The 13,236-nt window shown below is 34.3% G+C and overlaps 1 protein-coding gene across 1 annotated transcript in view; it reads left to right on the top strand.

The window, feature by feature from the left end:
- LOC134694149 (titin-like) overlaps window positions 1-13,236 on the top strand; it is a 210,078-nt gene that overhangs the window by 73,870 nt on the left and 122,972 nt on the right. The window contains exon 51 of the mRNA XM_063555147.1: window positions 5,662-5,745. Coding sequence (XP_063411217.1) covers window positions 5,662-5,745 — 84 coding nt within the window. The remainder of the gene's footprint in view (window positions 1-5,661; window positions 5,746-13,236) is intronic.

Below are 13,236 nucleotides of genomic sequence, written 5' to 3'. Positions count from 1 at the left end.
GTTGAGTTTCCAGAAGAGGAACTTCCTGAAGAAGAGTATGTCGTTCTTGATGTGGAAGATGCTAAAGGTGTCATCATAGAGAAAGAAGATGTTGATCTTTCAACTTTTGATCTTCTTGAAGAGACAGAAGCGGTTGAAAACGTTGACAGTGTAGAAACTGTTTCTAAAGAAAAGTCAGAAATTTCTGAAATCCAAATTGACACTGAAAAACCTACAGTTACTGAAATAAATGTTGATACAAAAGAAGAGAAATCAACAGAAAAAGAAACAACATCAGTGTCTGAGACAATTGAGGTCAGTGAAGATATTCCTGAAGATAAACCAGAAATTACTGAAATCACAATTGATACTGAAAAACCTACGGTCACTGAAATAACTGTTGATACAAAAGAAGAGAAATCAACAGAAGAAGAAACAACCTCAGTATCTGAGACAATCGAGGTTAGTGAAGTTATCCCTGAAGAAAAACCAGAAATTACTGAAATCACAATTGATACTGAAAAACCTATAGTTACTGAAATAACTGTTGATACAAAAGAAGAGAAATCAACAGAAGAAGAAACAACCTCAGTATCTGAGACAATCGAGGTTAGTGAAGTTATCCCTGAAGAAAAACCAGAAATTACTGAAACCACAATTGATACTGAAAAACCTACAGTTACTGAAATAACTGTTGATACAAAAGAAGAGAAATCAACAGAAGAAGAAACAACCTCAGTATCTGAGACAATTGAGGTCAGTGAAGTTATTCCTGAGGAAAAACCAGAAATCACTGAAATCACAATTGATACGGAAAAACCTACAGTTACTGAAATAACTGTTGATACAAAAGAAGAGAAATCAACAGAAGAAGAAACAACCTCAGTATCTGAGACAATTGAGGTCAGTGAAGATATCCCTGAAGAAAAACCAGAAATCACAGAAATCACAATCGACACAGAAAAACCAACTGTTACTGAAATAACTGTTGAAACAAAAGGAGAGATAACAAAAGAAGAAGAAACAACTTCAGTGACTGAAACAATTGAGGTCAGTGAAGTTATCCCTAAAGAAAAACCAGAAATTACTGAAACCACAATTGATACTGAAAAACCTACAGTTACTGAAATAACTGTTGATACAAAAGAAGAGAAATCAACAGAAGAAGAAACAACCTCAGTATCTGAGACAATCGAGGTTAGTGAAGTTATCCCTGAAGAAAAACCAGAAATCACTGAAATCACAATTGATACTGAAAAACCTACGGTCACTGAAATAACTGTTGATACAAAAGAAGAGAAATCAACAGAAGAAGAAAGAACCTCAGTATCTGAGACAATCGAGGTTAGTGAGGTTATCCCTGAAGAAAAACCAGAAATTACTGAAATCATAATTGATACTGAAAAACCTACAGTTACAAAAGAAGAGAAATCAACAGAAGAAGAAATAACCTCAGTATCTGAGACAATCGAGGTTAGTGAAGTTATTCCTGAGGAGAAACCAGGAATTTCTGAAATCACAATTGATACTGAAAAACCAACTGTAACTGAAATAACTGTTGAAACAAAAGAAGAGAAATCAACAGAAGAAAAAACAATCTCAGTGTCTGAAACAATTGAGGTCAGTGAAGTTATTCCTGAGGAAAAAACAGAAATCACTGAAATCACAATTGATACTGAAAAACCTACGGTCACTGAAATAACTGTTGATACAAAAGAAGAGAAATCAACAGAAGAAGAAACAACCTCAGTATCTGAGACAATCGAGGTTAGTGAAGTTATCCCTGAAGAAAAACCAGAAATTACTGAAATCACAATTGATACTGAAAAACCTACAGTTACTGAAATAACTGTTGATACAAAAGAAGAGAAATCAACAGAAGAAGAAACAACCTTAGTATCTGAGACAATCGAGGTTAGTGAAGTTATTCCTGAGGAGAAACCAGAAATTTCTGAAATCACAATTGATACTGAAAAACCAACTGTAACTGAAATAACTGTTGGTACAAAAGAAGAGAAATCAACAGAAGAAGAAACAACCTCAGTATCTGAGACAATCGAGGTTAGTGAAGTTATCCCTGAAGAAAAACCAGAAATTACTGAAATCACAATTGATACTGAAAAACCTACAGTTACTGAAATAACTGTTGATACAAAAGAAGAGAAATCAACAGAAGAAGAAACAACCTCAGTATCTGAGACAATCGAGGTTAGTGAAGTTATTCCTGAGGAGAAACCAGAAATTTCTGAAATCACAATTGATACTGAAAAACCAACTGTAACTGAAATAACTGTTGATACAAAAGAAGAGAAATCAACAGAAGAAGAAACAACCTCAGTGTCTGAGACAATCGAGGTTAGTGAAGTTATTCCTGAGGAAAAACCAGAAATCACTGAAATCACAATTGATACTGAAAAACCAACTGTAACTGAAATAACTGTTGATACAAAAGAAGAGAAATCAACAGAAGAAGAAACAACCACAGTGTCTGAGACAATCGAGGTTAGTGAAGTTATCCCTGAGGAAAAATCAGAAATCACTGAAATCACAATTGATACTGAAAAACCAACTGTAACTGAAATAACTGTTGAAACAAAAGAAGAGATATCAACAGAAGAAGAAACAACTTTAGTGACTGAGACAGTTGAGGTCAGTGAAGTTATTCCTGAAGAAAAACCAGAAATCTCTGAAATTACAATCGACACAGAAAAACCAACTGCAGCTGTGATAACTGTTGATACAAAAGAAGAGAAATCAACAGAAGAAGTAACAACCTCAGTATCTGAGACAATTGAGGTTAGTGAAGATATCCTTGAGGAAAAACCAGAAATCACTGAAATCACAATTGATACGGAAAAACCAACTGTAACTAAAATAACTGTTGAAACAAAAGAAGAGAAATCAAAAGAAGATGTAACAACCTCAGTGTCTGAAACAATTGAGGTTAGTGAAGTTATTCCTGAGGAAAAACCAGAAATCACTGAAATCACAATTGATACTGAAAAACCTACAGTTACTGAAATAACTGTTGATACAAAAGAAGAGAAATCAACAGAAGAAGAAACAACCTTAGTATCTGAGACAATCGAGGTTAGTGAAGTTATTCCTGAGGAGAAACCAGAAATTTCTGAAATCACAATTGATACTGAAAAACCAACTGTAACTGAAATAACTGTTGATACAAAAGAAGAGAAACCAACAGAAGAAGAAACAACCTCAGTGTCTGAGACAATCGAGGTTAGTGAAGTTATCCCTGAGGAAAAATCAGAAATCACTGAAATCACAATTGATACTGAAAAACCAACTGTAACTGAAATAACTGTTGAAACAAAAGAAGAGATATCAACAGAAGAAGAAACAACTTTAGTGACTGAGACAGTTGAGGTCAGTGAAGTTATTCCTGAAGAAAAACCAGAAATCTCTGAAATTACAATCGACACAGAAAAACCAACTGCAGCTGTGATAACTGTTGATACAAAAGAAGAGAAATCAACAGAAGAAGTAACAACCTCAGTATCTGAGACAATTGAGGTTAGTGAAGATATCCTTGAGGAAAAACCAGAAATCACTGAAATCACAATTGATACGGAAAAACCAACTGTAACTAAAATAACTGTTGAAACAAAAGAAGAGAAATCAAAAGAAGATGTAACAACCTCAGTGTCTGAAACAATTGAGGTTAGTGAAGTTATTCCTGAGGAAAAACCAGAAATCACTGAAATCACAATTGATACGGAAAAACCAACTGTAACTAAAATAACTGTTGAAACAAAAGAAGAGATATCAACAGAAGAAGAAACAACCTCTGTGTCTGAGACAATTGAAGTCAGTGAAGTTATTCCTGAGGAAAACCCAGAAATCACTGAAATCACAATTGATACTGAAAAACCAACTGTAACTGAAATAACTGTTGGTACAAAAGAAGAGAAATCAACAGAAGAAAAAACAATCTCAGTGTCAGAGACAATTGATGTCAGTGAAGATATTCCACAAGAAAAACCAGAAATCTCTGACATCACAATTGATACTAAAATACCAACTGTAACTGAAATATCTATTGAAACTAAGGAAGATAAATCATCAGAAGAAACAATCTCAGTGTCTGAGACAATTGAAATCAGTGACATTATACCTGAGGAAAGACTACAAATTTCTGAACAGGTAGAAATTGTTGTTCCCAAGAAAATAGGAATGGATACTCTAGAAATTCATGTGGACAAAAAACCAGAAATGGAAAAACTAGACATTTTTGTTGATGAAAAACCTGAGATGGAAAAGCTTTTCATTGAGAAAGACCATGACAATGAAGAGATTGCCATTTTTCTTGGTGGAAAGCCTACAGAAGAAGAAAAACCTGAAATTGAACTTGAATTTGTTGTTGAAGAGAAAGTTGAAATCATCCCAGAAGAGGAACAAATAGTTGAAGAAGTTTTAACTGAGGAGAAACCTCATATTGAAGAAACAGAAGTTATCATTGCAGATGATGACCAATTCCCAGAAATCTCAACTACTGGTTCTCTTACTGAAATATCTACTGAAATTGACAAACTCCCTTCGAAAGAGACTGCAGTTGAAATAAGCAAACCAAAAACTGAGTTACAAGAAATTGATGTAACTATTGAAGAACAAAAAGAGGCAGCGACTATCACAAAAGAAGGTATTTGGTCTGCCGCTACAATTAATACATTAGGTGCTGAGTTGCAGGCAGCATGACTAAATTTTCACGCTTTTGCATTGTGAAATAATTTAATTGAGGGAGCGGATAGGTCTTGATCATAAATAAAGAAAGAAGAAAAAAAATGATATCATTAAGTCTCTCTTTTATCCACACCCTCTCAGTCATGCATGAAGAAAAGCTTTTCATGCTAGATTTACATGGTTGCAATTTGTGTGTTTCCCCTCCAATGTTCTCAAAATAAAAGTTAATTAAACTAACGGAATGTATTGTGTTTTGAATCTAAGGTAAGGTGTTTATGCATAACACAATTGATTACTTTGAAAATGCACGAACTCTTATTTCAATCTTGAAATTCTGTCTTTAAGCTGAAAAATTCTATTTCTGACTTAATTCTAAAATTTTTGAATGGCTGCTTAAAATATTTGAAAATTAAAAATTTAAATTTGATTGAGCCAGTTTTTGAAATGTGCATGAGTTTTGCATGATTTTTTTTATATTAAAGTAAACTATTGATGTTGCAAATTATTTCATGCAAACTAGTGTCAAATTTATTACAGTGAAATAACCATTACTGTACTTGCATTTAGTAAGAATAAGATATTAATTTTATTTGGTTATTTTAAATTTATATAGTTTTCCATTAATAGATAAACGTCAAAATTTCTACCCTTTGAAAATTACAGGTTTGCAATTTTTTTAATTTCTGTATATGTTGATATAATAAGGGTAACTTCATAACTAATATGTAAAAGTGCCTCGTGCTTTTTGTCACTTGTAAAAAAAATAAATTAAAAAGATCTACTGAAAACAAAAGAAAACTGAACTGACTTTTCAGGTTCATTCAAAATATTAAAAAAAAAATGAAATGATAAACACAGACATCAAGATAGGGGCTAGGTCTTCAATAATGATTAGATAATATAAGTATTTATCAAATCAGTCTTCATCATGCCTTTGAGATTTATTAAAATATTCTAACATTGACTATCACATGTTTTCTACAGCTCAAGAGACAGAACAGCCAGTTGAAGAAAGTGAGGAGATTTCTGCTGATTTCAAGTTTGATCTCCAAGAAAAACCAGATGAAGGTAGGAGGATTTTTCACTTTGTTTTTCTTGTTAACTATGGAAGTATGATATTAGATCCGTTTACCTATTTACCATGTGTATGGTCATTTCAACCTATTTTCCCTTATTCCTGTGTCATGGATTGAACCTTTCCAAGTGTTTGGTAGTCTTCCATTTTTTTCTTTCTTATTCCACATAGTATTAAGTATAGAATTAAGAATTATTATAAAGTATGGTATAGATCTTTAGTCAATTGCATGCAAAAAAACACATACAAACTTGAATTCTGTTTCTTAACTATACTTATGATCCATATGATAAGGAAAAATAAAACAATAAGTATGATTTTTGTGGTTGAAATAAAAATTATGGGAAATGAAAATATCTGTATAGCTCAGGGTATACCATAACCAAACTGTCATCCTACTTTCATTTTCCAAATTTACTGCCACATTGTGAACCAGTTAATTTTGTAAAAGAACTAAGAAAGCAAACATTAAAGCATGGTTTCCAGTTTTCTATGTACTATAAAGCGGGTTATTTTTGCTGGGTATTAATTTTCGCTTGTTTTCGCGGATAGTACAAGATCACCAAAATAAATTCCACCAATTTAAAAGTGTACATGCTAAGGTATTGTTTAAAGTTTAGAATCTGCAAAATAATAACCATCACAATATTTCGTATATATTTCAATGAAAATCACAAAATTTTACACCCGCTTAAATAACCCACTGTACAGTGTTTTCTATTCTGACAAGACAGTAAGTTTGAGATAACTTTGTGTCTAACAAGATGCTTCCTGTCTTGAATGACAATTTCCACATGATAAATATTGTGAAACTTACAGAGTTATAGAAATTAAATGACAAGTTTGGTTCAATCTGATAAATCTCCCTTAAAATTTATGAGAAACATTAAGTACAGTGATCCATATTTTTGAAACTAATATTAAGTTTTATAATTTATATATCGGAAGGAATAATTAGTCTGTAATGAACAGCTGTATTTAAATGAATGTTGGTATGATTGCCCCCTCCACAGTGACTACTATCCACGCCCATGTTGTATACATTTTTCCTTATGTTTTCCCCTTTATATCCCAGATACCACTGAGATTGAACAGACAACATCTCTTAAGGAGGTGATTCAGAGTCAGATTTCTGTTCATGATAAAACATCCATATCACAGGTATTAACTACCGACAAACTAGTAAAATCAGAAATAGTCCTTGAAACTAAAGGCGAGAAACTTGATAACACTGCAGTTACCTTTGAATCTGAAGAAACTATAATAACTGAAATCGTGACCGAAGAGAAACCTGAAATCACAAAGATTACTGTAGAAAAAGAAAAACCAGGAGTTTCAGAAGTCACTTTTGAAACTAAGGTAGAAAAACCTGAGGAAGCAATAGATACTCTTGAAGAAGAAGAATCTGTATCAGGGGAAGTAGAGGAAAAACCAACATTTGAGACCTCTGATGAAAAGGAAACTGAAATAATGGCTCCATCTCAAGAGACCATTACTATGTTTAGAGAGACAATAACCAGGGAAAAGGTTAGTAAGAAACAGATACAACAATATGCAGAAACTTTAGTTGAAAAAATAATGGAGAATGTTGAAGAGACACATGAAGAAAAATTCAGGACAGAAATAGAACTAAACCCAGAAGAGGCCTCTGAACAAATATTCAAGGAATCAATAGAAGTTGAAGAGACACCTGAAGAAAAATTCAGGACAGAAACAGAACTACAACAAGAAGAAGAGGCCTCTGAAGAAATATTCAAGGAATCAAAAGAAATTGAAAAGAAACCAGACTTTGAAGAGGGACAACTAGATATCACTGTTGATAAAACAATAACCGAAACTGTGATAAAGGTTACAGAAACTACAACTGAAACTGTAGAAGAGGTTCCAATTCTTGGACCTGAGGAAGAGGACATAGTCACTGAGAGAGAAACACTTGAAATCAGTGATAAACCAGAAGAAACAGAGGAAGTTATTGTTGAACAACCCGAAGACAAACCAATCGAAAAGGTTGAAGAGACACCTGAAGAAAAATTCAGGACAGAAACAGAACTACAACCAGAAGTAGAGGCCCCTGAAGAAATATTCCAGGAATCAATAGAAATTGAAAAGAAACCAGACTTTGAAGAGGTACAACTAGATATCACTGTTGATAAAACAATAACCGAAACTGTGACAAAGGTTACAGAAACTACAACTGAAACTGTAGAAGAGGTTGAAATTGTTGGACTTGAGGAAGAGGTCAATGTCACTGAGAGTGAAACACTTGAAATCAGTGAGAAACCAGAAGAAACTGAAGAAGTTATTGTTGAACAACCCGTAGACAAACCAATCGAAAAGGTTGAAGAGACACCTGAAGAAAAATTCAGGACTGAAACAGAACTACAACCAGAAGAAGAGGCCACTGAAGAAATATTCAAGGAATCAATAGAAATTGAAAAGAAACCAGACTTTGAAGAGGTACAACTAGATATCACTGTTGATACAACAATAACCGAAACTGTGACAAAGGTTACAGAAACTACAACTGAAACTGTAGAAGAGGTTGAAATTGTTGGACCTGAGGAAGAGGTCATAGTCACTGAGAGTGAAACACTTGAAATCAGTGAGAAACCAGAAGAAACAGAAGAAGTTATTGTTGAACAACCCGAGGACAAACCAATTGAAAAGGTTGAAGAGACTCCTGAAGAAAAATTCAGAACAGAAACAGAGATACAACCAGAAGAAGAGGCTCCTAAAGAAATATTCAAGGAATCAATAGAAATTGAAAAGAAACCAGACGTTGAAGAGGTAAAACTAGATATCACTGTTGACAAAACAATAAACAAAACTGTGACAAAGGTTACAGAAACTACAACTAAAACTGTAGAAGAGGTTGATATTGTTGGACCTGAGGAAAAGGTCATTGTTGCTGAGAAAGAAACTCTTGATGTCCGTGAGAGACCAGAAAAAACTGAAGAAGTTATAGTTGAACTATCAGAAGAAAAACCTTTTGAGAAGGACACTGAGATAATGGCTCCTTCCGAGGAAATAGTTATAATTGAAAGAGAAACAATAACATGGAAAAGAGTTAGTAAAACTCTAATTAAGCAAGAAACAAGAGAACAGCCTGAAGAAAAACCAAGCAAAACAGAAGACGAAATATCAGAGGAAGCTGAAGTTTCTGTTCAAGCAGAAGAAACTACAGTCTCAGAAATGGTAACTGAAGAAAAAACAGAAATCACAAAGATATCTCAAGAAAATGAGAAACCAGGAGTTTCAGAAATCACAATTGAAACTAAGGTTGAAAAACCTGAAGAAACTGAAGTTACTTTTGAATCTGAAGAAACTGTAACTACTGAAGTTGCAACTGAAGAGAAACCCGAGATCACTAAGATCACTATAGAAAAGGAGAAACCAGGAGTTTCTGAAATCACAATTGAAATTAAGGTAGAAAAACCAGAGGAAACTGACGTTACTTTTGAGTCAGAAGAAACTGTAACTACTGAAGTCTTTACTGAAGAGAAACCCGAGATCTCTATGATCACTGTAGAAAAGGAGAAAGCAGGAGTTTCTGAAATCACAATTGAAACTAAGATTGAAAAACCTGAAGAAACTGAAGTTACTTTTGAATCTGAAGAAACTGTAACTACTGAAGTTGCGACTGAAGAGAAACCCGAGATCTCTAAGATCACTGTAGAAAAGGAGAAACCAGGAGTTTCTGAAATCACAATTGAAACTAAGGTTGAAAAACCTGAAGAAACTGAAGTTACTTTTGAATCTGAAGAAACTGTAACTACTGAAGTTGCGACTGAAGAGAAATCCGAGATCTCTAAGATCACTGTAGAAAAGGAGAAACCAGGAGTTTCTGAAATCACAATTGAAACTATGGTAGAAAAACCTGAGGAAGTTGAAGTAACTTTTGAGTCTGAAGAAACCGTAGCTACTGAAATCATGACTGAAGAAAAACCAGACATAACCACAATCACTATGGAAAAAGAGAAACCAGATGTTTCAGAACTAACTATTGAAACTAAGATTGAAAAACCTGAGGAGACAGAAGTCATCTTAGAGACTGAAACAACAGAAGTTTCAGAAATTATCCCAGAAAAAGAAACATCACAGATTTCTCAAATAGAAGAAGACACCCAGAAACCTGAAGTTACCGAGTTAGAAGTTGAAACTGTTATAAAAACGGAGGAAGAAAGCACAGATTCTGTAAGAGCAGAAAAAGGTTATATGCCTGAAATTATTCCAGTAAAGGAAGTTTCTGAAGTTAGTATGGAGGGTGACAAAGTTATAGTTTCTGAAGATGTTACTGAAGAGAATCCTGAAATCACCAAGATAACTGTAGAAAAGGAGAAACCAGGAGTTTCTGAAATCACAATTGAAACTAAGGTAGAAAAACCCGAGGAAGCTGAAGTAAGTTTTGAGTCAGAAGAAACTGTAACTACTGGAGTCTTTACTGAAGAGAAACCCGAGATCTCTAAGATCACTGTAGAAAAGGAGAAACCAGGAGTTTCTGAAATCACAATTGAAACTAAGGTAGAAAAACCAGAGGAAACTGATGTTACTTTTGAGTCTGAAGAAACCGTAACTACTGAAGTTGTTACTGAAGAGAAACCCGAGATCTCTAAGATCAATGTAGAAAAGGAGAAACCAGGAGTTTCTGAAATCACAATTGAAACTATGGTAGAAAAACCTGAGCAAGCTGAAGTAACTTTTGAGTCTGAGGAAACCGTAGCTACTGAAATCATGACTGAAGAAAAACAAGACATAACCACAATCACTATGGAAAGAGAGAAACCAGATGTTTCAGAACTAACTATTGAAACTAAGATTGAAAAACCTGAGGAGACAGAAGTCATTTTAGAGACTGAAACAACAGAAGTTTCAGAAATTATCCCAGAAAAAGAAACACCAGAGATTTCTCAAATAGAAGAAGACACCCAGAAACCTGAAGTTACCGAGTTAGAAGTTGACACTGTTTTAAAAACGGAGGAAGAAAGCACAGATTCTGTAAGAGCAGAAAAAGGTTATATGCCTGAAATTATTCCAGAAAAAGAAGTTTCTGAAGTTAGTATGGAGGGTGACAAAAATATAGTTTCTGAAGATGTTACTGAAGAGAATCCTGAAATCACCAAGATAACTGTAGAAAAGGAGAAACCAGGAGTTTCTGAAATCACAATTGAAACTAAGGTAGAAAAAACCGAGGAAGCTGAAGTAAGTTTTGAGTCAGAAGAAACTGTAACTACTGGAGTCTTTACTGAAGAGAAACCCGAGATCTCTAAGATCACTGTAGAAAAGGAGAAACCAGGAGTTTCTGAAATCACAATTGAAACTAAGGTAGAAAAACCAGAGGAAACTGAAGTTACTTTCGAGTCTGAAGAAACTCTTACTACTGAAGTTGTTACTGAAGAGAAACCCGCGATCTCTAAGATCACTGTAGAAAAGGAGAAACCAGGAGTTTCTGAAATCACAATTGAAACTAAGGTTGAAAAACCTGAAGAAACTGAAGTTACTTTTGAATCTGAAGAAACTGTAAATACTGAAGTTGCGACTGAAGAGAAACCCAAGATCACTAAGATCACTGTAGAAAAGGAGAAACCAGGAGTTTCTGAAATCACAATTGAAACTAAGGTTGAAAAACCTGAAGAAACTGAAGTTACTTTTGAATCTGAAGAAACTGTTACTACTGAAGTTGTTACTGAAGAGAAACCTGAGATCTCTAAGATCACTGTAGAAAAGGAGAAACCAGGAGTTTCTGAAATCACAATTGAAACTATGGTAGAAAAACCTGAGGAAGCTGAAGTAACTTTTGAGTCTGAAGAAACCGTAGCTACTGAAATCATGACTGAAGAAAAACCAGACATAACCACAATCACTATGGAAAAAGAGAAACCAGATGTTTCAGAACTAACTATTGAAACTACGGTTGAAAAACCTGAAGAAACTGAAGTTACTTTTGAATCTGAAGAAACTGTAACTACTGAAGTTGCGACTGAAGAGAAACCCGAGATCACTAAGATCACTGTAGAAAAGGAGAAACCAGGAGTTTCTGAAATCACAATTGAAACTATGGTAGAAAAACCTGAGGAAGCTGAAGTAACTTTTGAGTCTGAAGAAACCGTAGCTACTGAAATCATGACTGAAGAAAAACCAGACATAACCACAATCACTATGGAAAAAGAGAAACCAGATGTTTCAGAACTAACTATTGAAACTAAGATTGAAAAACCTGAGGAGACAGAAGTCATCTTAGAGACTGAAACAACAGAAGTTTCAGAAATTATCCCAGAAAAAGAAACACCAGAGATTTCTCAAATAGAAGAAGACACCCAGAAACCTGAAGTTACCGAGTTAGAAGTTGACACTGTTTTAAAAACGGAGGAAGAAAGCACAGATTCTGTAAGAGCAGAAAAAGGTTATATGCCTGAAATTATTCCGGAAAAGGAAGTTTCTGAAGTTAGTATGGAGGGTGACAAAGTTATAGTTTCTGAAGATGTTACTGAAGAGAAACCTGAAATCACCAAGATAACTGTAGAAAAGGAGAAACCAGGAGTTTCTGAAATCACAATTGAAACTAAGGTTGAAAAACCTGAAGAAGATGAAGTAAATTTTGAGTCTGAAGAAACTGTACCTACTGGGGTTGTTACTGAAGAGAAACCCGAGATCTCTAAGATCACTGTAGAAAAGGAGAAACCAGGAGTGTCTAAAATCACAATTGAAACTAAGGTAGAAAAACCTGAAGAAACTGAAGTTACTTTTGAATCTGAAGAAACTGTAACTACTGAAGTAGTTACTGAAGAGAAACCCGAAATCTCTAAGATCACTGTAGAAAAGGAGAAACCAGGAGTTTCTGAAATCACAATTGAAACTGAGGTTGAAAAACCTGAAGAAACTGAAGTTACTTTTGAATCTGAAGAAACTGTTACTACTGAAGTTGCGACTGAAGAGAAACCCAAGATCACTAAGATCACTGTAGAAAAGGAGAAACCAGGAGTTTCTGAAATCACAATTGAAACTATGGTAGAAAAGCCTGAGGAAGCTGAAGTAACTTTTGAGTCTGAAGAAACCGTAGCTACTGAAATCATGACTGAAGAAAAACCAGACAAAACCACAATCACTATGGAAAAAGAGAAACCAGATGTTTCAGAACTAACTATTGAAACTAAGATTGAAAAACCTGAGGAGACAGTAGTCATCTTAGAGACTGAAACAACAGAAGTTTCAGAAATTATCCCAGAAAAAGAAACACCAGAGATTTCTCAAATAGAAGAAGACACCCAGAAACCTGAAGTTACAGAGTTAGAAGTTGAAACTGTTATAAAAACGGAGGAAGAAAGCACAGATTCTGTAAGAGCAGAAAAAGGTTATATGCCTGAAATTATTCCAGAAAAGGAAGTTTCTGAAGTTAATATGGAGGGTGACAAAGTTATAGTTTCTGAAGATGTTACTGAAGAGAAACCTGAAATCACCAAGATAACTGTAGAAAAGGAGAAACCAGG

The sequence above is a fragment of the Mytilus trossulus genome, chromosome 13 (assembly GCF_036588685.1).
Source record: "Mytilus trossulus isolate FHL-02 chromosome 13, PNRI_Mtr1.1.1.hap1, whole genome shotgun sequence".
Classification (NCBI taxonomy): domain Eukaryota; kingdom Metazoa; phylum Mollusca; class Bivalvia; order Mytilida; family Mytilidae; genus Mytilus; species Mytilus trossulus.
The sequence above is the reverse complement of the archived record's forward strand: the minus strand, read 5'-3'. Positions and strand labels throughout refer to the sequence as shown.